Source organism: Lasioglossum baleicum, chromosome 11, assembly GCF_051020765.1.
Source record: "Lasioglossum baleicum chromosome 11, iyLasBale1, whole genome shotgun sequence".
In the NCBI taxonomy this organism is placed as follows: domain Eukaryota; kingdom Metazoa; phylum Arthropoda; class Insecta; order Hymenoptera; family Halictidae; genus Lasioglossum; species Lasioglossum baleicum.
In genome coordinates, this window is record NC_134939.1 from 4,073,741 (window position 1) to 4,097,348 (window position 23,608).

Below are 23,608 nucleotides of genomic sequence, written 5' to 3' on the forward strand. Positions count from 1 at the left end.
TTTATGTCTAAAAGCTAAAAATATTTACACTATTATTGAAAAATTGACGCAGAATTTGTAAAGAACGCTGCTTGAACTTTTGAACATGCATATACTTCTCTGAACAGAATAGCATTAGCACGCGAACAGAGCGCTGCTTCAACTTGTGTTTGAAGTTTGAACATGTTATAGACTTGCTTATTTCCTCTTTTAAATTTAAAAAATGTAATAAAATAGTTTGCAGAACTGAAAGTAAGAAAAAAATGTTTTTTGTGATTTTAACGTAGTTGATGTTACCTTCTTTTATTTTCAAAATAATAGAATTTTAATTGTTTGTGCAATAATACACATTTTTAATAGTATTTAAAAATGTAAAAAATTATATGGTTAACAATTTGTGTTATGTCATGTTATATGTTTCTTTCTAAATATATGCTCTCTTTTATTAAAATTTAAATAAAATGATTTGATTTTTATTTACAATAAAAAATATGTACCGTTATTTTAAAAAAATATATATTCTTAAGGGGCGGCAATTTGTCTTTTTGTCCGGGGCGACGTAACTGCTAGAGCGGGCCCTGTATACAGGACCGTATAATTTTACTTACTAAAAGCGTTCATAAGACGTACCAATGCTCAGTGCTTGAGCATAGTTCAAAAAGAACTTATTTGCCGAACTTCTCAAGAAATTCGATGTAACTACCACAATTAATCTGTTACACCTTTCGGAGATTAATCTCATGACAGCTTTTCTAATCTCTCGTATTATTCTCCGGTTTCGGGATCAATTTTTTCATAAATTGTTGCAAAGAATTACCAATTCTTTTTAGATTATTGTTATCTTTTGGATCGTATACATTGTCATTCGAATTCGGCAAACTCTCTGGTATGTCCTCCTTTGTAGTTTTCGTAAGGTCTTGGTTTTGCAAAGGTTCTGGTTGCTTACTATTATGTTTCACAAAGTTTTCCGTCACTCGACTCGGAGTTCGAATAGAGTCTCTCAATTTTCCCCAGAAATCGTACAAACCTGCCCTGTTGTAATCTACAACGGATACATAACATAACTGCGGCGGTAATTGACATTTTTCGTAAAGGCACGGTATAATCTTTCTCTGGCACTTTTCTGGAATGAAAGAAAATGGAATATTATGATATTATACAGGACCGTATAATTTTACTTACTAAAAGCGTTCATAAGACGTACCAATGCTCAGTGCTTGAGCATAGTTCAAAAAGAACTTATTTGCCGAACTTCTCAAGAAATTCGATGTAACTACCACAATTAATCTGTTACACCTTTCGGAGATTAATCTCATGACAGCTACGTGCTCAAATGTAATACCCGCAATTAAATCTCGATCTTTTATACACAGCTGAAAAAGGATAGATAAAGATTAAACTTATAAATTCTTGTTACAATTATGTATCCATTTTACTTATTTACCTTCAACTTATGCTCGTTTTCTAGTTTGTTCATCATTTCAGTGGCAAAATTCATATCTTCGTCTGCGTATAGTAAAAACGCATCGTAATTCTGATTGTCAAGACCTTGCGCCACTCTGAGGACATCATCTGTTAAAGAAATTGAACTTTTTTAATATTGGACCATACGATTTGAACTTTGTTCAGAAGTTAGCTATGTACTTGCTACACAACGTGAACAAAATTTGAGACCTTCAGACAGCCTCAAGGAGTTGTTTTTCTTTAATTTGCATTATTCGGCAGCATGTAGCTGTTGCAGCTTTATGAAAATAGCTACGTGCACAGATTTATGCTTCCGAATAATGCCAATTATACCTTGTAAATGTAAAAATAGGACTTTTGAGGATAACTGCGGCTTAGATTGATCTTTTATCGAGAAATGGGGAGGCGTAAATCCTAAAAACAAGACTACCCCCTTAAGTTGCTATGTTTTAGAAACTTTACCTCTAGTCAGAAGGTCTTCGTCAATCTCATTTACAATTTCATTGGCTGTTGTTCGAGATCTTTCTACTTCTTCTAAATACTTCTTGGCATCCCTTTCTATAACAAAAGTGTAGAATGAGACATGTAAAAATAGCTTTTAAAAGCGGCAATATTTTCAACACTAACCGAATAGTTTTGACGTATCGTCCAAAATATCCCATCTGTCTAGTTCTTCCAATATTTCTTGGAAATCTTTAATTCTTACATTCTTCTGTTTCCTTTGCCAGGATGTTAGAATATAAGTAGACGGATCTGGATGCGTTGCCAACAATGCCATCACCTCTCCACCCAAATTGGATAGATGGGCAAGACCTCTCCAATCTCTGTAAAATTATGTACTCATTGTAACAGATGCAGACTTTAGTAGATTAATTCTCTATAAACGCGAAAATCTTTCAACGATAAACGCGAAAAAAATATCCCCTCCAAACTAATACACTGACTCGGCTCGGTATATCGGTGTGAACCACTACTAACGCGACGCGGAGAGTCGCAGTCGTCGGCACAGTTCAAACGCGCCGGTGAGTCATCATAACGTTACACCACAGTCAAACTTCTTCATTTTCCATGATTCTGTTATGGGATTTTCACTACCTTATTTCTGGCATTTTTCTGATTAAAATGATACCAAACATGGTATAAATTAAGCATAATTTAGTGGTTTAATTGACGATGAAAGTTTCGGGCGCAAGGAAGGACAGCGTATGTGAAAGAAAGAGACGCAGAGTCGCAGCGCGCCGGCACAGTTCAAACGCCCGTGAGTCATCATAACGTTACACCAACAGTCAAACTTCATTTTCCATGATTCTGTTATGGGACTTCCACTACCTTATTTCTGGCATTTTTCTGATTAAAATGATACCAAACACGATATAATTTGAACAGAATTTAGTGGTTTAATTGACGGTATGTACATATGAAGTGACTTTAGAACATAAGAGTATGTATAGCGAGTGAAAAAGAAATAGAAATTGCGATCTCGACGCTAGGCAAAGATTAAAAAACGAGAAAAATTACTTTATAAAATATGCTGAACTGTTTTATATTTTTATTATTTAACGTTCGGTTTCGCAAATATAAAGACGCGATGAATTATGACCGATCATGTCGCAAAACCGAACACCGTGTCAAGTCACGCGCGTCGCTCGCTCCATTACAATTTTTTGATAAGAAACAAAATTAAATAAATCTTAAGTACATTACTTAAACCAGTTCAAAAACTACAAAAAGTGTGTCTTTTCCTGACGGATGCAAACGTTCCAATTCGATAGTTTTCCTTGGATGGTATTTAAACTGTAGAGGTTTAAATGACGATGGACGTTTCGGGCGCAAGGAAGGATAGCGCGCATACTAAAAAAAGAGACGCGGAGAGTCGCAGTCGCCGGCACAGTTCAAAGGCCCGCGCGTGGTCTCGCTTTACACGCGCTGTCCTTCTCTACGTTCGGCTCGGCCTTTGAAGCTCGAAAAAAGTAGGAACACGATCGAAAAATGCGAACAAATCCCCCCGATGCGTTCGCGTTTATAGAGAATTTACTGTATGTATATAGAAACGAATGGGTGAAGTTTTTCTTGTTTGCATGCAATTAATGCGAACTTTCTTTTTGAATATACTCGTAATTAATTAATCGACTAATTACCTGGGTAATCCATTCTCGGTCGGAATAACTTTTGGAGGGTTTAATAACGTGGAGATCACTTCTTTGGACACTGTAGATAGAGCAACAAGTGGCACTGCTGACTGGTCACCTGACATTTCTTCTTCCTGACTTAACCCGACCATGGAACCTACAGGACTGACTGCAACTGACTGACTGTGACGAATGTGACTGACTGAGCGTAAGGCAGTGATGGGAATGATGGGATATTCGTGGGCCGTGGGCGTGGGCCGTTGTGTTGGGATTGTTGGCGCTTTTCGCGCGCATGCGCGAGTTTCGTCAGGGTCGTGTCTACGTCTACGTCCGAAAGTGGGGAACTATTAGGGGGAAAGTAGTGGGAGACTGTATGGAGCGAAATTAGCAGGGCGACCAAGGTACCCGATCTTCGTACTTGACTGAGGCCGTCTGAGGCTAGAATCGTCGCGCATGCGCGTGAAAATTGCCAACAATCCCATCCGGCCCGGCCGTTCCCCTGACCCTGAGTCGCTGGTTTCCCCTTCCCTGACGTACCGTCGTATCCGTGTCGACCGCGCATGCCCGTGAAAGTGCCTGCTCGATTGCACGCGCGCTACACACACCAGCGTACCTCTACTCTGTCCGTGTGAACTACCTGCTCGACTGATCGACGCTGACGCGTTCCTCCGGTTTTCACGTTACCGAAATATTGGACATTATCTTTTATAATAACATCACAATATTTGTTCACAATATTTTTCGAAAAACCCGAAAAAAAAATTTTTTTCTTTAAATCAAAATACCACATATGTCATGTGGTTGGGCATACCCTAGTGCTCAAGCAAAAATATTATGAATTTTTTTAAATCTGCCGTTGTTTCGTCTCCTGCAGAATCGTCTCCTTCTGCGCCGTATCCGGATATGTATAAATTTTTCTCATGCAAGTCAAAATAGTAGTGCCAGCGCAGACGCCAAATTCCCTAGGTTATAAAGTTTGAATTAGGTAATTGCAACAATGTGAAGTAGGTTATAAGGATAAGATGTATAAATGGATTTAAAACCCTAAGGGGAATAAATATCTTTATCTATCTATCTATTGGCCTCTGGGAATTGGTCTTTCCCGATATCACAGCCTTTATAGGCAAGAGGAACTTGGTCCATCCTTCATATCACTGAAGTGGATGGGCCGGGGAACTTGGTCAACCTTTACACGAAGTGTTTTGGTTTGGATTGATTGTAATACCTCATACAATAATTAAAGGTTTAGTAATTGATTAGCTACCAACATGTTTAATAATGTAAACAATATTTTGAATAATGGGACAGTAATTTTTTGTGGTGATTTCGAGTCACCACTGGAGTGCTAAGGATTAAAGATGGTAGAAATTGCAGGATATTACAACAATGACAAATATTATAAAGCAGATACGCTAACGTTACCGTTATCGCGTCAGAAGGAATAGCTGCAAGCTGCAAGCTGCAAGTACAATTCTATAGAATTTCGGGGAAAACTTGGAATAGAGGGAGGGTTGCCGGAGTATTAATTATGGCGTGGAAGAACCGATGCGACGGTGCCCGTAAGGATAATCACGGTCGCTTAGAGTGGCCGGACTATGGCAGGATAAAACGACCGGCGACATTGAAGACAATATGTATAAATCCTCGGAAGCGTCTATACCTGTCTGTCCGACCTTTCCTTGCCGTATTGCATGTTTGTTGCCATCCGAGTTGCCGTTTCGATCAATGTGAAACGCTCCCTAAACGCGAAACTATTGACAGGAACTGCGAGCGAGATATGTATAATTATTTTACCATGCATGCGATTTATCATAGACAAACACTCGAGTTCATTGTGCTTGCTTAATTGGATGATCATGCGAGCAAAATGTTGCTCGGTCGCATAAAACAGAAGAAAAACTTCGGAAAGGAGCAGATTCTGACGCTAAAAACTTTATAGGTTTTCGTGACAATAATTTCACTCTTTTGCGAATCAATTTCACCCATTAAGAATATATAAAATTGATGTTATTTATTTATTTCGATTAAATTATACGTAGGTCTGAATGCTCAATGGTGAAATTGATTTGCGAAAGAGTGAAATTGACTTGCAAAAGGGCGACTTCGGAGTGCGGAACCTGTATAAAAACGAGAATGGGGGTTAAACGAAAAGAGAGAAGCTGGAAAGAGGGGGTCCCACGATCGGGAAAATCGATGTTGGTCGCGTTAACGAATAAAGTGGAATGGAGATTAGAGTTGGAGTGAAAGGGAGGGCGTGAAGCAAGTGGTCGGGTGAGAAGCTCTTCCTCGTAGGGGGCCCGGAATCCGGAACGTTAAGGTGAGCGCATACTAGATGGTCGCGGGAAGGCCGCGGGAAGGCCAAAGCCGCCGATGGACGCCCAAAGCCGCCGATGGACGTCCATGCGGCAAGGGAGCAGGGCTACCTGCTGTGCGTGGCAGAAAAAAAGGTCTCCGTGGGCTCCCCACCTCTTTTAGGGAAAGGGACCTTTCTTTCAGGGAGCCCTGCTCCCTGCTGTGGAGCCGTCGGCCCGCTAGAGATTTCTTCCCGCGTGGACGTCCATCGGCGGCTTTGGCCTTCCCGCGGCCTTCCCGCGACCATCTAGTATGCGCTCACCTTTACCCATTTGGTGGGCGATCAATCGCGTGTGTGGAGGGGAGGGCTGAACGCGGGGCAAGATCCAATGGTCCCATTTGACGTCGAGTCTCGCGCGAAGTGCGCTTCTCAATGAGAGAAGATCGTTAGTACACACCGGGACGAAAAGATAGCACAATCTGAAATTAATGTAAGGAATTTCTGTTTATGAAAGATTAGAAATTCAATTTTTTTATAAACATATTTTTAGTGTGTCTTTCTTAACATGTATGAATGAAATGAAACGAGGCTTCATTAACTTATCTATTTTTATTGAATGGAGTAGAATTACACTGTCCAACAACTTTCAACTTTTTTTATGTTCCCCAATTACTTTAGGGTCCTTCTTATAGAGTTTTTCGCGCTGATTCCGAATCTGTTTTTAATTTTTTTCCTATACGCCCACAGTTTTTCAGGAACAAGGCTTCGAAAAAAAAGACATATTTTTCAACTTCAAACAAATATTGTGATGTTATTATAAAAGATATTGAATTGTTCTTTGCAGCAAAAGATTCTGTAGACTTTCCCGAATACAGTGATATCCAATATTAATACATTATGATTGTTTAAATATGTTTAAACAATGATTAAAGACGGAGATGCACCATTTTGCACCAATTTTTGCGGATATTTTCGAATTTATCTCAAAAAATAAGGGTCCAGCGGAAATTCGAACTATACCACTCGATAGAGTAGACTTTTATCTTGAGAAGCCACCCTGTCAAGTTTGGATCGTCGACGTTTTTTTCAAACCAGAAAGCAAAATATCTTCGCCCGACATGAGTTGCCGCCACTGGCGCTCACCATTGGTACGGCCGATCGCGCGCCGCGCCGTATCCCGTCACTGGCATTTTCCTTTTTGTGCGAAAAAAACGTCGACGTTGCGAACTTGAAAGCGTGATTTCTCAAGATAAAAGTCTGCTCTATCGCGTGGTATAGTTCGATTTTCCGCTGCACCCTTATTTTTGAGATAATTTGAAAAATATCCTCAAAAATTGGTGCAAAAGTGGTGTCTCTCCGTCTTTAATCATTGTTTAAACATATTTAAACAATCATAATGTATTAATATTGGATATCACTGTATTCGGGAAAGTCTACAGAATCTTTTGCTGCAAAGAACAATTCAATACCTTTTATAATGACATCACAATATTCGTTTAACGTTGAAAAATATGTTTTTTTTTCAAAGCCATGTTCCTCAAAAACTGTGCGTATGGAAACAAATTAAAACCAGATTTGGAATCGGCACGAAAAACTCTATATGGTGGATAATATTCAGTACATTGTGTACGTACAGGCATGTCAGAATATGTTGACATATTAAAATATTCATTTTCTTTAGTTTAATGTACCAAATAAGGAAAAATAGATGTTGTGCTATCTTTTTGTCCCGGAGTGTATAAATACATCACGGTTTTCGCGACCTGGTTCGATCTCGCGTCCCTGGACAGGTGCTAAAAGCTGCCGGACCCACGTCTACAGGCCCAACAGATTAGAATGGTAACGCGATCGGGCCCGATTTACGATCGTTGACCACGGCGAAGCGAAAAGAACGTAACGGGACAGCGGACAAAGGGGGTTCGGAACGGGCGAACACGGACTCCTCGATGGTTTTATGGTAAGGGTGGATTCTGGAGACTGATTGCGCGCCCAGGTAACCACTTGGGCCCAATTGCACCGCTCTGTACGGTGGAAGTTTGAATGCGTTGGGGCTCGGGGTTTTATGGAGTGTACCTGCACGTATTGCATTGAAATGTTGCTTGCGCATCTTCGAGCGAGACGATGGGAAATTGAATTTGTCTTGTGTTGTAAACGTTGTGTTGTAAAGAGAATTGATTTGGTAAAATATTCAGAAATGGTAAAAATTGTTCGAACCAATTGCACAACTTCCTCTTTTAATAATTGTCGTTTCAATTGTAATTGAATAAACATTTATCGATAGCTGGACGAAAAGACAAAACGGAACCTTCCCGAAAGAAGCTAAAAATTTCATTTCAAAATTGTCAGTGTGTATGTAAATTTATGCAACGCTGGTTTTCGGAATGCTGTGGAAGAACATGGTCCGTGAATGATTTCTTTCGTGACCGAAATGGTTACATTCGCTTTAATAACTTGAGAATACTTTAGCGATTAACTTCCAACAACCGTGTATTAACTCAAAATATATAAATCTTTCTATCCAATAAAATTTTCTTTATAAATCTTGAAGCACATCTTTAATATAATTTATTTGTATAATACCAACACATTTATTAATGTAAATAATATTTGGAATAATTGTACAGCAATTCGAGTGCTAAGGATTTTATGGATTTATGGCAAGAATGAGTATTAGAAGAATTTAACATTACTGTTACAGTGTTTTCAACCTGTTAAAAATATTTTGAAAGCAAATCAATTTCTATTTCACTCCACTTTGTTGCGATGCAGGTGGAAAATATTTATTTTGCATAAAGATCCGCTACGTTTAGCCGGATCTTACAAAATTGCATTCTTGTGAAAGATTCCACTTTGTTACCAACTGATATAACTTCTTAATGCCAAGGTGATGAGATATTCTTAACGCAACTCGGTTTCTGCATTACATTCTTGCAATCACCGCATGACTGCGTTAAGAACAAACTAAAGTTCGAAGTGGTACCGTTGGATCACATGCGCGGTTCCCCTTGGCCATCAAACAACTCGCGAGAACGTCTGGTTGACAAGCATGAGTTACACCGGAGATGACATGCTGAAATATTTGATTGTGTGACTAAACACTGCGAGATTTTGGCGAAAACTTCGTACGCGCGTGCAGAAACCAGCTCTACAACCGCATACTATTCGAACGTACATCAAATGGAGGAAGGAACTCCAAGTAAGTGTTCAGTGCACGTGTACTAAACGTCCCTCGTACCTGACCGTCGTCATGGGTCCAGTGTTCAGTACGGAGAGTTGTAAACGGGTCCGCTGCCCCTCGCTACCCTCATTTGAGGGGTCCTAATCCCGACGAAATGTTTTATAGCGTTTTATTTATGTTAATGGACGGCATCGAGGGTACCCAGTACCCAGGTACGAAACTGTACCTGGTTTCTGCCTTGCGAAAGTGATTTTCAGTTCATATTTTGCAAACCAAAGCCAGTTGACAAAAAATTGTGGTAACAGAAATAGTTTTACTTAATAACTTTACTTAACAGTTGACAAAAGTACTTTGTAATGCAAAGTACAAGTTGATTTTGTTTATTGTTCAATGCTAATGTAGCTAAACTGTCACTTTAGGCTTCTTAAAGTCTTGTTTCAGTACAGGTATAAATAAAATGTAATACATGGAAATGTTTAAATATCTCTGTTATTTGTGATTGTACGAAAAAATGTCAGAGGAGAAATTTGCATTGTTCAATATGGTAAATATAATGGCAAAATAAAAGAATTTTTTGGAAATCATATTTTTGAAATTTTAAGGTCATCGTTATTTTTATTTAAAGGAGATCATATAATTTTTCCATATTCCTATTCAGAAAAAAAAGACAAATCCAACGATGTGCCATGTTCCATAGTTGAGGTGAATTTCAAAATTTTCAAAATTTTCATTCGCTTTGGGTAACGTGATCCTTTTATCCGATCGATCTCAAACTTTACACAAATTTTTTCTCACTTAAAGGAACAATTCTGGGGGGTGCGGTGCATTTAATTCGTTGGTCAAAAATTAAGAAGCACCCTACTATACAAGCAGAATATCATAGATCTATTTCCGAATAAAGTAGTTGAAAAGCACACTCAGCTTCGAGCATCGAGTGCAGGCTGCAATCGATATCGGCTCGAAGCAGATCTGACTGACTGACGTATATGTATAGTAAACGTACAGACACTGATCGTGTATATTTGTTGAAAATTTCAGAATTTCCAAGAACAGCAATAAAAGAAATTCGAACCGTTTCACGATATCTAAATTGCTTTATACCAGGGTACGCGGCGAAGTAATAAAACGTAAATAAAACTGGGCAATTACTTTGACCGTCGCGAGGGCCAATAAAAATTCTGGGTAGTTACCAAAACAACTCTGGATTTTCGAACTCTGTTTATTGCGCGCGCTGTGCTTCCCCACAATGAAACTCCTGCACGAAATTACCTGAACCTTTTCCCGGAATGTTCGTTTGACAAGCAAATTTTCACATAATCATTCATTTCATTTCCAAAGTACATAGTACCAGGACCTCGACGAACCGGCTTGATCGAGAGACAAACAGCCCGGACAAATTAAGGCCCGATGGATAATTGAGACCCGAGGGAAACCACGTCTTACCCTGTCATAGTCCGGCCAGTCTAAGCGACCGTGATTATTCGTTGGTTCTTCCACGCCATAATTAATACTCCGGCAACCCTCCCACTCTTCCAAGTTTTCCCCGAAATTCTATACAATTGTACTTGCAGCTTGCAGCTTGCAGCTATTCCTTCTGACGCGATAACGGTAACGTTAGCGTATCTGCTTTATAATATTTGTCATTGTTGTAATATCCTGCAATTTCTACCATCTTTAATCCTTAGCACTCCAGTGGTGACTCGAAATCACCACTAAAAATTGCTGTCCCATTATTCAAAATATTGTTTACATTGTTAAACATGTTGGTAGCTAATCAATTACTAAACCTTTAATTATTGTCTGAGGTATTACAATCAATTTCATATCCATCAAATGAAAAGAATCGTATAGAACGAAATTATTCTACCTAGAACGAGATGTTTCATTTTCGTGTTAAAACAGCTCCGAAGTTAAAGCGGCTGCAAAGGGTTAATTATTATAACTATCTTTTAAATTTTGAATATAGGCCCACATAAAAAAGTTGTGAAATGCGACTTTTAGTACCTATTTTCTCTACAATTCCAGCCAACTGCAATTTCTGGAAAAATATCTTTTCACATCATGCAGTAAACTAATTTCTCCAACTTCTCACGAAAAGTCCAAATCGTATAGTCCAACATTTAAAAAGTTACAGTTACTCGAATTAATACAACCCCTGGCAGAAAGTTTCCGATCCGGAGGCATTGATACGGATTTTACAGGAAACTATTACTTTATGGAGTTAAAACTGATGGGAAATTAAAAGGGGCTTATTAAAGAATGAAGAACAACAAATTAACATAAGCTTCCATTTATTATAACAAAGAAACGAGAAAATAAACAAAATGTTACACGGAAAAAAGTTAATAGACCCATTAATAGATCTGCTGGAAGAAAGTTTCCCATTTGATTTACAGTCTCCAACACCTATTTCAAATAATATACATATAAACGTGTGATTTTAATTGCAAATAATAACTAAACTTTTTATTTAAATAAAAATTATTTAAATAATTCCAAAAATGATGCATTTATTATTTCTTATTTGCAAATAAAAGATTATTTGGTAATTATTGCGAACAGGTCTGCGTCCTCCGATTTTGATGAAATTTTAATATGTTATACAGCAACACATTTTGAACAACTTTTTCCTTTTCCAATATAGGGGGGTCCGCTTTTAGTTTTCGAGATATTTGCAAAACACTATCGCTAATATACTGTATTGAATTTTTCGTATTCTTGCACGCTCAGCGGCAACGTAAGCCTGTCCCGGCGCGGCGTTTGTTTACATTTTCAAGCTGCAAAGGGGATTGTAAGAAATAACAGTGATCAATACAAAGTACTTTCTTTAATTACTTTGTTTTAATTAAATTACAATAAAATTCTACAACTGAGGTTCTACGTGTTGAGAAAATTGAATTTATACAAACGATTGAATGAGTAACATGTCAAAGGAAAACCTATATATGAACCGAATGATTTTGTTGGGAAGAGTTGCCTGACTTCGAACTCTGTCTCTCTCGTTAATTTTAAAGTACATACACAGACTCATAGTATATTACATATCAGATTATTTACAAAAATCATTTGAGAGTAGTACGAGTTGATGTCCTTCATTTAAGATGCAAATATTTATGAGAAGTGTTCGGTCATACACATGAAATGCTTCATTTACATATATTGAATTGAACGTTTGCTGATTTATTTGATGACAAGCGCGCGCGCACTCATTCGCTCTCATTCACAGTTCCATTTGAACTAGACCTACGGCGTCTCGGGGGCAGATAAAGTTTTTACATTAATTTTCCTTTACGAAAATTGCTTTGCAATCCTTCAAAAATACAACAAGTGACGTTGGTGTCTTCTCATTCATTTTCTACATACATTAGATCACTGTCAATCGAAATGTGTGAATAGTACTGTAACATCTTAAAAAATACAATTCATATGTATTATGGATCTATATATGTATATATTTTAACTGCGTTTAATGGGTTTAGAATCGTAACAATTTCATGAACTGAAGTACTTGGCTTGAGAACGATTTAATGTCATTTGTTGTATGTCTAGGAAACAGTATGAAGCGGAATCAAATACTTTTCACTAGATCGAGATTTGTCGCTCTGTTAAAACTAATCCGACTTTAGTACATTACAAATTCAACTGGTTCTACCACTTTATATACAGATTTTACAATGATTGTCGGCAACGATAAATAGATTATCATTCTGGAACAAATTGTTATCATTCTTGTTTTTAATTTTCGTTTAATGATAGTCAAATAATAATATTTCATATCAATTTTAATTTACATTTGCACATCTCGTGTGTCACAAGAGTCTAGCAAGCAAACATTACATAAAACCTTCATTTACATACTTGTTGCGCGTCTACGCATAGAGATACGGAAACTATGCGTTTCTTTACATCCTACGAAGTACTACAGAGTAATTGTGTATTTTGTCGTATATGCGATCACATATAATATTATACTAGTTTAATTAGGCCGAATACGTAGTAACTGATTGGACTGTTAGTGTAAATGATAAATATACAATGAAGTGCAAAGAAACAATGTGTGTGTCATACTTGGTGAACCGTCAGCGGTCCATACGATTTGAACTTTTTTCAGAAGTTAGCTATGTACTTGCTACACAACGTGAACAAAATTTGAGACCTTCAGACAGCCTCAAGCAGTGGCGCACCCAGGATGTAATCTTGGGGGGGGGGGGGCCGAGTTGAACCCAGCCCTAGGTTTTGCGTGATGACCTTTTTTTTAAGCCAAAATATCTATCAACGGTACCCAGGGCTATTCCGCGATTTTAATTTTGGAAGCTGAACATTTTTTTCTTGGTGGGGGACTTGGCCCCCTGGCTCCCCCCCTGGGTGCGCCACTGGCCTCAAGGAGTTGTTTTTCTTTAATTTGCATTATTCGGCAGCATGTAGCTGTTGCAGCTTTATGAAAATAGCTACGTGCACAGATTTATGCTTCCGAATAATGCCAATTACACCTTGTAAATGTAAAAATAGGACTTTTGAGGATAACTGCGGCTTAGATTGATCTTTTATCGAGAAATGGGAAGGCGTAAATCCTAAAAACAAGACTACCCCCTTAAGTTGCTATGTTTTAGAAACTTTACCTCTAGTCAGAAGGTTTTCGTCAATCTCATTTACAATTTCATTGGCTGTTGTTCGAGATAGTGATGGGCATTATCGACTAAATTCAACTATCGACTAATTACTATTTAGTTACTACATACTATCGAATATTTAGTCGATAGTTTTTAGTCGACTGAAATTTCGTTTTAGTGGTTATACGTCTAGATTGCGGGCTATAGTCTATGCCTACGTATAGATCTCATTTCTCACTCACTCTTACAGCATTGTACTGCAGTGCTCACTTAGTATTATAGGCACAGTAAGAGTAAATTGGGGTAAATATACCAGACAATAATTAAATAATTAATAATAATAAAAATAATTTTTTTATAATTTTTAATAATTCGATATCGCTAATGAGTGAATGTATTTGATAGTAAATCTTATAAAATTTATTCAAAACATCCGCCGTTAAAATTCAACCAATAGCTCGATAGTTTTAAGCGACTGATTCAGTAACTGAATTTAGTCGATAGTTTTCAGTAGTTTACAGGTTATTCTCGTATTTACTCTTATTCACTCTTATTCTCGATGTTCGCTAGTTAAATGAATAGTAGGACAGTATGGGACAGTACAGAGATATTAAATTTCGTGATTGAATGATTTTGTCTTTATTTAATAATAAATTCATACACTATGTTATAAATATAAATGTACACAATTTATTTATATCACATATATAGTTTATATTGCATAAATAGCAATAAGATTTTAACATCCAATATGAATTAAAGTATTGAAATATCTATTACATATTTCATTACTTGCATATTTGCACGTCCTGTCATAATTATGTATTTCTAACCTTTTCGTTTCATCGTCTGACACTGACACTTGAAATTTCAAGATGGCGACGTGTAAACAGTCGACTGAAAATAGTAACCCCACCACATAGACATATAGAGATAGACTGCGCCGTCTTATGGGCGAGTTGAAGCCCACAATGGCGGCGCGCGGTACAAAGAGTGAGAGAGAGAGCATTAGCCGGGGTCCATAGCGCTCTCTTTCTACAGGGTGTCCCAAAATTCGTGAAAATCCCGAAAGGGGGTGGTTCCTGAGACCATTCTAAGAGACATTTTCCTTTGCACCAATGTCAACTGCAGCTTTGTTTAGGAGTTATTAACGAAAAACACCGACCAATCAGAGCGCGCCCTGGCCCGGCGCGCCACGCCGCGCCGGCAAGCGAGTGTCGGTGGTACGCCGCGACATCGCAACGAACAAGAGTTTCTCGATAATGTGAACCCTCTCCGATTTTGATGAGCTTTGGATATGTTGTCAAGACTGTAACGTTCCCATGCAGTTAGCACGGTGAACGTTCCTTTACGCCGACAGCACCATAGCGCTGTCTCTCACGCTCCACCAGCCGAGCGCACCCCTCTTTCTCACACCGGCAGCACCATAGCGCTGTCTCTCACGCTCCACCAGCCGAGCGCACCCCTCTTTCTCACACCGGCAGCACCATAGCGCTGTCTCTCTCACTCACCAGCACACCCCTCAAATCACACCCGCATTAATACGCTACCTGTACCTAGGTGGCCCCTTTTTTTTCCACACTTTCTCACAGGTAAAACTGAGAGGGATTAGACCTACCCCCTGCAAAAAGCTTTCTCGAAAGTAAAAATATGCAGGGTAGAACATAAAGACCACCCGCTGGGACTGGTCAAAAGAAAAAAAGCCGTCTGCTTTAGGGTCGTTCCTCTAAGTGCTGGTACAAATACAGATCCGCGCACAACGAATCCTAGGATTCCGAGTGCTGGTACAAATACAGATCCGTGTCACAGACGAGTGCGACCTGACGTACCTCCTCAAAAAGGAACGTTTTCCCCATCTTTCGAGGGATGACCATTCCCCTTGACCTTGAGGTATCAACTGGGCCGATACGAGTGAAACGAGGAGGAAGGAAGCACAAAAAATCGAGGAAGGCAGCCAAGGACCACGGGCTAATACTAAAGGAAGCATCGCCAGCAGAGCCGACTCAGATAGTCGATCATCAGTCCGTAAGCTCATGGGAGCTTAAACTCGTCGAGGTCCCAAAGGCTATCCCAAATCTTAGCAACGTCCCCACAACTGATCCCCGATTCGCACATTACGCGAATCTATTGTTCCCCCATCCTCCTACGCGGACAACAGTATAATTTTGTATGTATCTTGAAAATTCTTTTGTAAATTGCTTTCTTTTTTTTAATAAATCAACTTGTTAAAATTGAACTGTGGAAGAGCTGAATTCTTGGGCCTCTGTTGCTTTTTGGACCCCTCCACTGACGAAATAACGTCTCCCGCCTGAAACAGATAGCCGCTCGTCTGTTTCACATCCTCCTTGCGCCTACTTTCCGAAAGGAAGCATCGCGACGTAACAGGAGAATTTATTAAATTGGTGACAGCGGTGGGATTTTTCGTTATTTCGTGGAGGTTACAGCTTCAGAGACAAGAAAAATCAGTTTTTTCCAGTAAAGTTATAAAATAAATCTTTCAAGATGACGCTCACACTTAGTGAAGACGAGTTAGAAATACTATCGAATCAACTAAAAACTAGAGAAAGTCGAATTAGAGAACAGGAAGAAAAATTTAGAGAAACGCAAGAGAATTTTGAAGAGTTTTTAGAGAACGAAAGAGCTCACCTCCGGTTAGAGGACAAAAAGAAGATACAGGAACTAGAACGTACAAACGAGAAATTAGAAGCACGAACAAAACATTTAGAAGCGCAACTAAAAGAAAAGGAGGAGTTGGAGGTTGTTGTCAATACATTAATGGCACAAACGAAAAATTTAGAAGCACAGCTCGCGGAAACTTCGTCCCAAGGAAAGCCGATAGCAGTTGCACCGGTTAAGATAGTAGAAGCACCACCGCAGTCCTTTTCGCTGCGACTTCGAGACATCCTCTCGGAGATCCCAACCTTTTCGGGAACCAACATTTCAATCGACCGGTTCTTTCAAGCATGCCGACGAGCTCGGGATGCTCTATCACCCTCTCAAGAATCGGAATTAGTAAAAGCCATAAGAACGCGAATTTTTGGGCGAGCGTATTGCATAATAGAAGGAGAGGAGTTCCGACAAATAGATGACCTAATAGCCACCCTTCGGTCTAAACTATTACCGCAAAAATCGTCCTATCATTACCGCGGATTACTCGCGGATATCTTTAAACAGCCCGCGGAACACATCATAGATTACGTACAAAGGGTGAAAGACCTGAAAATTTCCGTTCGAGACGCGGAGCGACAAGAGGGCCGATCGCCCGACCCCGAGATCGATAAATTTACGTTGGACTGTTTTATCCGTGGGTTACCGTCCACTATAAAAATCCTGTTAAATTTCAAGGGGTATCAAACGCTCACAGAAGCATATAATCACGCAATCATCGTTTCGAACGAAATGGAGCAGGAGGAGGCTAGAATGAAGCCACCACCATTGCTAAACTCTTCCGCGCCCCCCTTTATCCCGCGGAATCCCCCACCCTCGAGGAACTTCATAAATAATCGGGTACCACCTAGTACCTGTACAATTTGCAACAAGATTGGACACACTGCCTCACAGTGTTTCCACAACCCCCAGAATCGAACAAATAGTAATACCTCAAATCGACCCTCGTCTCCGGTAACTTGCACATATTGCAATAAATTCGGACACACTGCTTCCCAGTGTTATAGGAAAAATCAACTCGGCTCGGGAAACCGCGACAACCGCTCGCCGACGGACGACCGGCGAGACGGGAAACTAGATCGTCCAACACTAACGATTACAGCGGAAGAAAAACCTTCCACATAAAAGGTAATTTCGATCCCGTTATCGAAATGAACTTGGCTTCTCCAATCGGCAAAACGAAATTCTTAATCGATACCGGATCGGAGCCAAATTTAATTAAGGAAAGTCAAATAGGGAATCTTCCCTTGAACCATGGAATCATTCTAAGATTAAGTGGCATTACATCAGAAGTAGTTGAGACAATGGGGTCTTTAAAAATTCAAATATCAAATCAAGCCCACGAATTTCACGTGGTGCCAAGTAATTTTCCAATTCCCTACCCCGGGATCTTAGGATCGGAATTCTTAAGAAAATCTAATGCCACCATATCATACCAAGACCGCTGTCTTATATTAGATTCCATGAAAATTTGGTTCTCCGATCCTCTAAAAATTACGGTACCTCCGCGCAGTGTTACGACGGTTCCGGTTTTCTTAAAAAACCCCCAAGTTAGAACGGGTTATCTCCCTCGGCTGCATATCGGGCCCAAAATTTTCGCAGGAGAATGCGTGGTAAGAAATATAAATGGACGTGCTCTAATAAAAGTATTTAACACGTCGGAGGTAGAATTTGACGTGGAAGTCCCTTGGTTATCCCTTGAAGAAATCGAGGAGATTAACCAAAATCCCCCTAAACTCGCAAGGAACGAGGAAAATTCCCCTAAACTCGCAAAGAACGAGGAAAACCCCCTTAAACTCGCAAAGAACGAGGTAGAAATTCCCAAAACCCCCTGTCTTCCCGTCGAAATCTCTTCCGAACGTTTTTCAGAAATATTCAAATCAATAGATTTAGATCACTTAAATGTTGAAGAACGAAAGCACGTTGAAAATTTAATACAGAAGCACCACGACATTTTTCACTGCAAAAATGATCAATTACCATGTACTCACTTAACTTCGCATAAAATAACCACTACCGATAGCGGCCCCGTAAATATTAAACAATATAGATTCCCCCCAATCCATCGAGAGGAAATACACCGACAAATATCGGAATTAGTCGACCAGAAAATTATCGTAGAGTCATCCTCCCCTTATAACTCTCCCATCTGGATAGTTCCGAAAAAACCAGACTCCTCCGGCAACAAACGTTGGAGGATGGTTATTGATTTCCGACAGCTAAACGAAAAAACTGTAGGCGACGCATACCCCCTTCCAAATATCATCGACATATTAGACCAGTTAGGCGGGGCTAAATATTTTAGCGTCCTAGACTTAGCATCCGGCTTCCACCAGATTCCCATGGAAGAATCCGACGCGCATAAAACCGCATTTTCATCCCCCTATGGGCATTATCAATTTTCACGAATGCCTTTCGGTCTTAAGAACGCTCCTGCTACATTTCAAAAATTGATGGATACTGTATTAACCGGATTACAAGGAACAGAAATGTTCGTTTATATGGACGACGTAGTGCTATACGCGAGTTCTCTGCAAGAACACTCTATTAAATTCAATAAATTAGCTGAACGTCTACGATCCGCTAACCTCCGGCTTCAACCGGACAAATGCAAATTTTTACGCAAAGAAGTCCATTATCTGGGACACATAATTTCAGAAAATGGTATTAAGCCAGACCCAAGTAAAATCACTGCAATTAAAAACTTTCCAAAACCGCGCACTCCGCGCAATATTAAACAGTTCTTGGGTCTTAGCGGATATTATAGACGATTCATCTCAAATTTTTCTGGTATAGCAAAACCATTAACATCACTCCTCAAAAAGGGTGTTAAATTTAGTTGGCAAAACGAACAGGAACAATCATTCAGTAAATTAAAGGAAGCACTTTGTCAGGAGCCGGTTCTCCAGTATCCGAATTTCAACAAACAATTCATAGTGACCACAGACGCATCAAATCATGCCATCGGAGGTATACTAAGTCAGGGAGAAATCGGTAACGACCTCCCTATAGCATACGCGTCTCGATCATTAAATACAGCAGAAATGAACTACTCCACAATAGAGAAGGAACTCCTCGCCATCGTATATTGCACGCAACATTTTCGCCCTTACCTTTACGGAAAGGAATTTTTATTAATAACCGACCACCAACCTTTAGTTTGGCTACATAGGGTGAAAGATCCCACATCCCGACTCGTCCGCTGGCGACTTAAACTCGCCGAATTTGAGTACAAAATCAAATATAAGCCGGGGAAAATTAATAGTAACGCGGACGCGCTTTCACGGAACCCCCAAGTCTTGGTAACGAACACCCGCGAAGAAGAAGAGATAGACGAAGACTCATGGGCTGGTTTGGCTGAACTTTTTCGAGACGATGAACTCCCCCTCACACCTCCTCAATACCCTCCACAAGAAGGACTCCAACCGCCGTCCCTAGGACCCCGGCAAATATCGGACCTTCAAATACCCTTCGAAGAAATTCCCACCCCCGAAAATCCCTTAAGATCCTCTGGTACCCCCGAGAACCTCCTATCGTCGCCCTTAGGGTCTCGACAACCTATGGAGAACCGAGGGAATACTGAGGAACCCCTAGAAGAAGAAGAAATAGAAGAAGAAGGAATAGAAGAAGAAGGAATAGAAGAAGAAAGAATAGAAGAAGACGGGAATCCCACTAATATCCCCAGAATAATAGACGAAACGGAGGAAGAAATAGAAGAGGAAGAAACAGAAGAGGAAGAAACCCCCCCTAACCCCCCGGGAATAGCAGAAGAAACGGAGGAAGAAATAGAAGAGGAAGAAATAGATGAAGAAACATACACAGGAACGGAATCAGAAGTCGAAGAAGATTCCCCTACGACTAATATTATTGAAACTAGGGATTGTTTATATTTAAGAAAGGATAATGTGGTATATTTCGTAACCATCAACGGGGATCCATTTGATGAGGGCTCACGTCAAATCCAGGACTTTGCAAAATTACCTTCACATAAGGATTTAAGATTAGGGAGACCAGACGTCCGTACAATAAATAGGAAGATGTACATCGCGCTCCCAATAGTTAGAGAGTCACACGATCCAGTTAATAGGGAAATATTAAAGGAATGCTTCGAGAATTTACAAAATATAGTTTACGAAGAAGCAATAAGTACATTTTCTATTAGTAAGCCTTCAAAATCAGATAGAGTAAATTGGACCGCCTTAAATGAACAATTAGAAGGAAGATTTTCACATGCGCCAATTCACATTACAGTTTGTAGAAACCTTGTTAAAATTCCACCGGTTTCAAAAAGAAGTAGGATACTAGAGGAATTCCATACATCCGCTATATCTGGGCACAAAGGGATTACAAAGACGTACGCTAGAATTCGTCAATATTTTTTCTGGGATAGCATGAAAAAGGACATCCAACAATACATTCAAAATTGTATAAGTTGCCAACTAAAAAAGTTAGTCCGCGTCAAGAATAAGCAACCAATGATGCTTACAGACACGCCGGGCAAAGCATTTGACAAAATATCAATAGATATGGTTGGACCTTTACCAACCACCCGTAGAAATAACAAATATCTACTCACTATACAAGATTTATTGACGAAATATTCTCTAGCCATACCAATACCAGACGGACTAGCACAAACAATAGCAAAAGCATTCACAAACAACCTTCTATACCGCTTCGGAACACCGAAATGCATTTTGACAGATCAAGGCACGAATCTAACGGGAACAGTAATGAAAAGGCTATTTCGGAAGTTTAAAATTCAACACGTTTGTACTTCACCATACCACCCACAAACAAATGGGTCATTAGAAAGAGCGCACCATGTCTTCGTGGAATATTTGAAGCAATATATAAATAATAGAGTTCAATGGGATGAATGTATCGAAGCAGCAATATTTTCTTATAATACGAGTGTTCACGAGGGAACAAGATTTTCGCCACACCACTTAATATTTGGGGAAATCGCTCGCCCACCCTTCTCATCCGACATCATAGAAGAGGAACCCGAGGAAACTTACGAAAATAGGTTAGTCCAACACGTAAAAAACCTAAGGGACCTCCAAACTAGAGCAAGGAAGAACCTGATAGCAGCAAAGGAAAGGTCGAAATACTACTACGACAAAAAGATCCACCCGCAACAATTAAAAGTAGGAGATAGTGTTTTTATACTAGCAACAAAGCAGAATAAATTCAGCGACCATTATGCAGGACCATATAGGGTAATGGAAATACTTCCAAACAATAACATTAAACTATCTATCAATGGAAGATTGAGAATTTTGCACATGGACAGATGCAGGAAATCCAGGATCCCAGCTCAGCTGTAGCCATCGCAAAAAATGAGATCCTACGAATCTCATTTTTTATTCGTCAGGGGGGAGGTGTAACGTTCCCATGCAGTTAGCACGGTGAACGTTCCTTTACGCCGACAGCACCATAGCGCTGTCTCTCACGCTCCACCAGCCGAGCGCACCCCTCTTTCTCACACCGGCAGCACCATAGCGCTGTCTCTCACGCTCCACCAGCCGAGCGCACCCCTCTTTCTCACACCGGCAGCACCATAGCGCTGTCTCTCTCACTCACCAGCACACCCCTCAAATCACACCCGCATTAATACGCTACCTGTACCTAGGTGGCCCCTTTTTTTTCCACACTTTCTCACAGGTAAAACTGAGAGGGATTAGACCTACCCCCTGCAAAAAGCTTTCTCGAAAGTAAAAATATGCAGGGTAGAACATAAAGACCACCCGCTGGGACTGGTCAAAAGAAAAAAAGCCGTCTGCTTTAGGGTCGTTCCTCTAAGTGCTGGTACAAATACAGATCCGCGCACAACGAATCCTAGGATTCCGAGTGCTGGTACAAATACAGATCCGTGTCACAGACGAGTGCGACCTGACGTACCTCCTCAAAAAGGAACGTTTTCCCCATCTTTCGAGGGATGACCATTCCCCTTGACCTTGAGGTATCAACTGGGCCGATACGAGTGAAACGAGGAGGAAGGAAGCACAAAAAATCGAGGAAGGCAGCCAAGGACCACGGGCTAATACTAAAGGAAGCATCGCCAGCAGAGCCGACTCAGATAGTCGATCATCAGTCCGTAAGCTCATGGGAGCTTAAACTCGTCGAGGTCCCAAAGGCTATCCCAAATCTTAGCAACGTCCCCACAACTGATCCCCGATTCGCACATTACGCGAATCTATTGTTCCCCCATCCTCCTACGCGGACAACAGTATAATTTTGTATGTATCTTGAAAATTCTTTTGTAAATTGCTTTCTTTTTTTTAATAAATCAACTTGTTAAAATTGAACTGTGGAAGAGCTGAATTCTTGGGCCTCTGTTGCTTTTTGGACCCCTCCACTGACGAAATAACGTCTCCCGCCTGAAACAGATAGCCGCTCGTCTGTTTCACATCCTCCTTGCGCCTACTTTCCGAAAGGAAGCATCGCGACGTAACAAGACCATGATTCTGAACAACATTTCTCTTTAGACTTTTTGGCGATCGGCTTTAGTTTACGAGATAAGTAACTTGTAATTGTAAATCGATCGATGTACTATCTGAACTATCTCCTCTCCGATTTCGATGCGCTTTGGATACGTTGTCAAGACCATGATTCTGAACAACATTTCTCTTTAGACTTTTTGGCAAACGGCTTTAGTTTACGAGATAATCGTAAAAAAAGAGAAGAAGCAGAAACTGATTGAATTAAAAACTCACGTATTCAGCCGTAAATTCATTTGCTGCTTCGAAATGTGTGTCACTGGGTCACTCGGTGACGAACTGCACAGATGTCTTCAGGTACACGGCAGTACCGAAAGCCAAGGGACGTACGGCCAGGTCGACGAACTGCACAGCCGGTGGTAGAAGGCCTAAGGGATGCGCGGTCAAGTCGACGATCCAGAATTTAACTTTCACTTTCGAATCGATAAATAATTCGTATGGTTATTTTACACAGATGCCTTGAAATTTTTCCACACTCACAATCACTGTTCACATTTGTCAACACATAGTTATGCACTAATAATAATTGCCATATCCCTTGTACTGCTGCACAAATCACAACAATCAGGTAATGCAATCACTAGACTGCGGATTTCATGCATTTGTAGCAAATATGAGTAGGTGCATTTTAATACAGTAGAGAGATTAAAATAATTTCAAAGCACCATAGTATTATTTTCAACTTCTTAAAATGATCACAGTAAGAATCAAATATCTGTCTGGCTCCCCTGTCCCTTGTAATAGCGGCAGCCAACATTCATTTTGCATAAAGATTCGCAGTCTAG

At 40.0% G+C, this 23,608-nt stretch overlaps 2 protein-coding genes across 2 annotated transcripts in view; both read right to left on the bottom strand.

The window, feature by feature from the left end:
- The window catches only part of LOC143213474 (uncharacterized), a 31,141-nt gene extending 30,412 nt beyond the window's left edge, over positions 1 to 729 (bottom strand). The window contains exon 1 of the mRNA XM_076433370.1: positions 588 to 729. The gene's annotated coding sequence lies outside the window, so the exon portion shown is untranslated. The remainder of the gene's footprint in view (positions 1 to 587) is intronic.
- Positions 594 to 3,835, bottom strand: LOC143213481 (myeloid differentiation primary response protein MyD88-like). The gene is made up of 6 exons (XM_076433380.1): positions 3,582 to 3,835; positions 2,071 to 2,267; positions 1,906 to 2,001; positions 1,424 to 1,551; positions 1,184 to 1,352; positions 594 to 1,102 (listed from the first exon to the last, which is right to left on the bottom strand). Exons 1-6 carry the CDS (start codon positions 3,722 to 3,724, stop codon positions 732 to 734), a joined length of 1,104 nt encoding a protein of 367 aa, XP_076289495.1. The 5' UTR covers positions 3,725 to 3,835; the 3' UTR covers positions 594 to 731.
- Between the last annotated feature and the right edge of the window lie 19,773 nt (positions 3,836 to 23,608).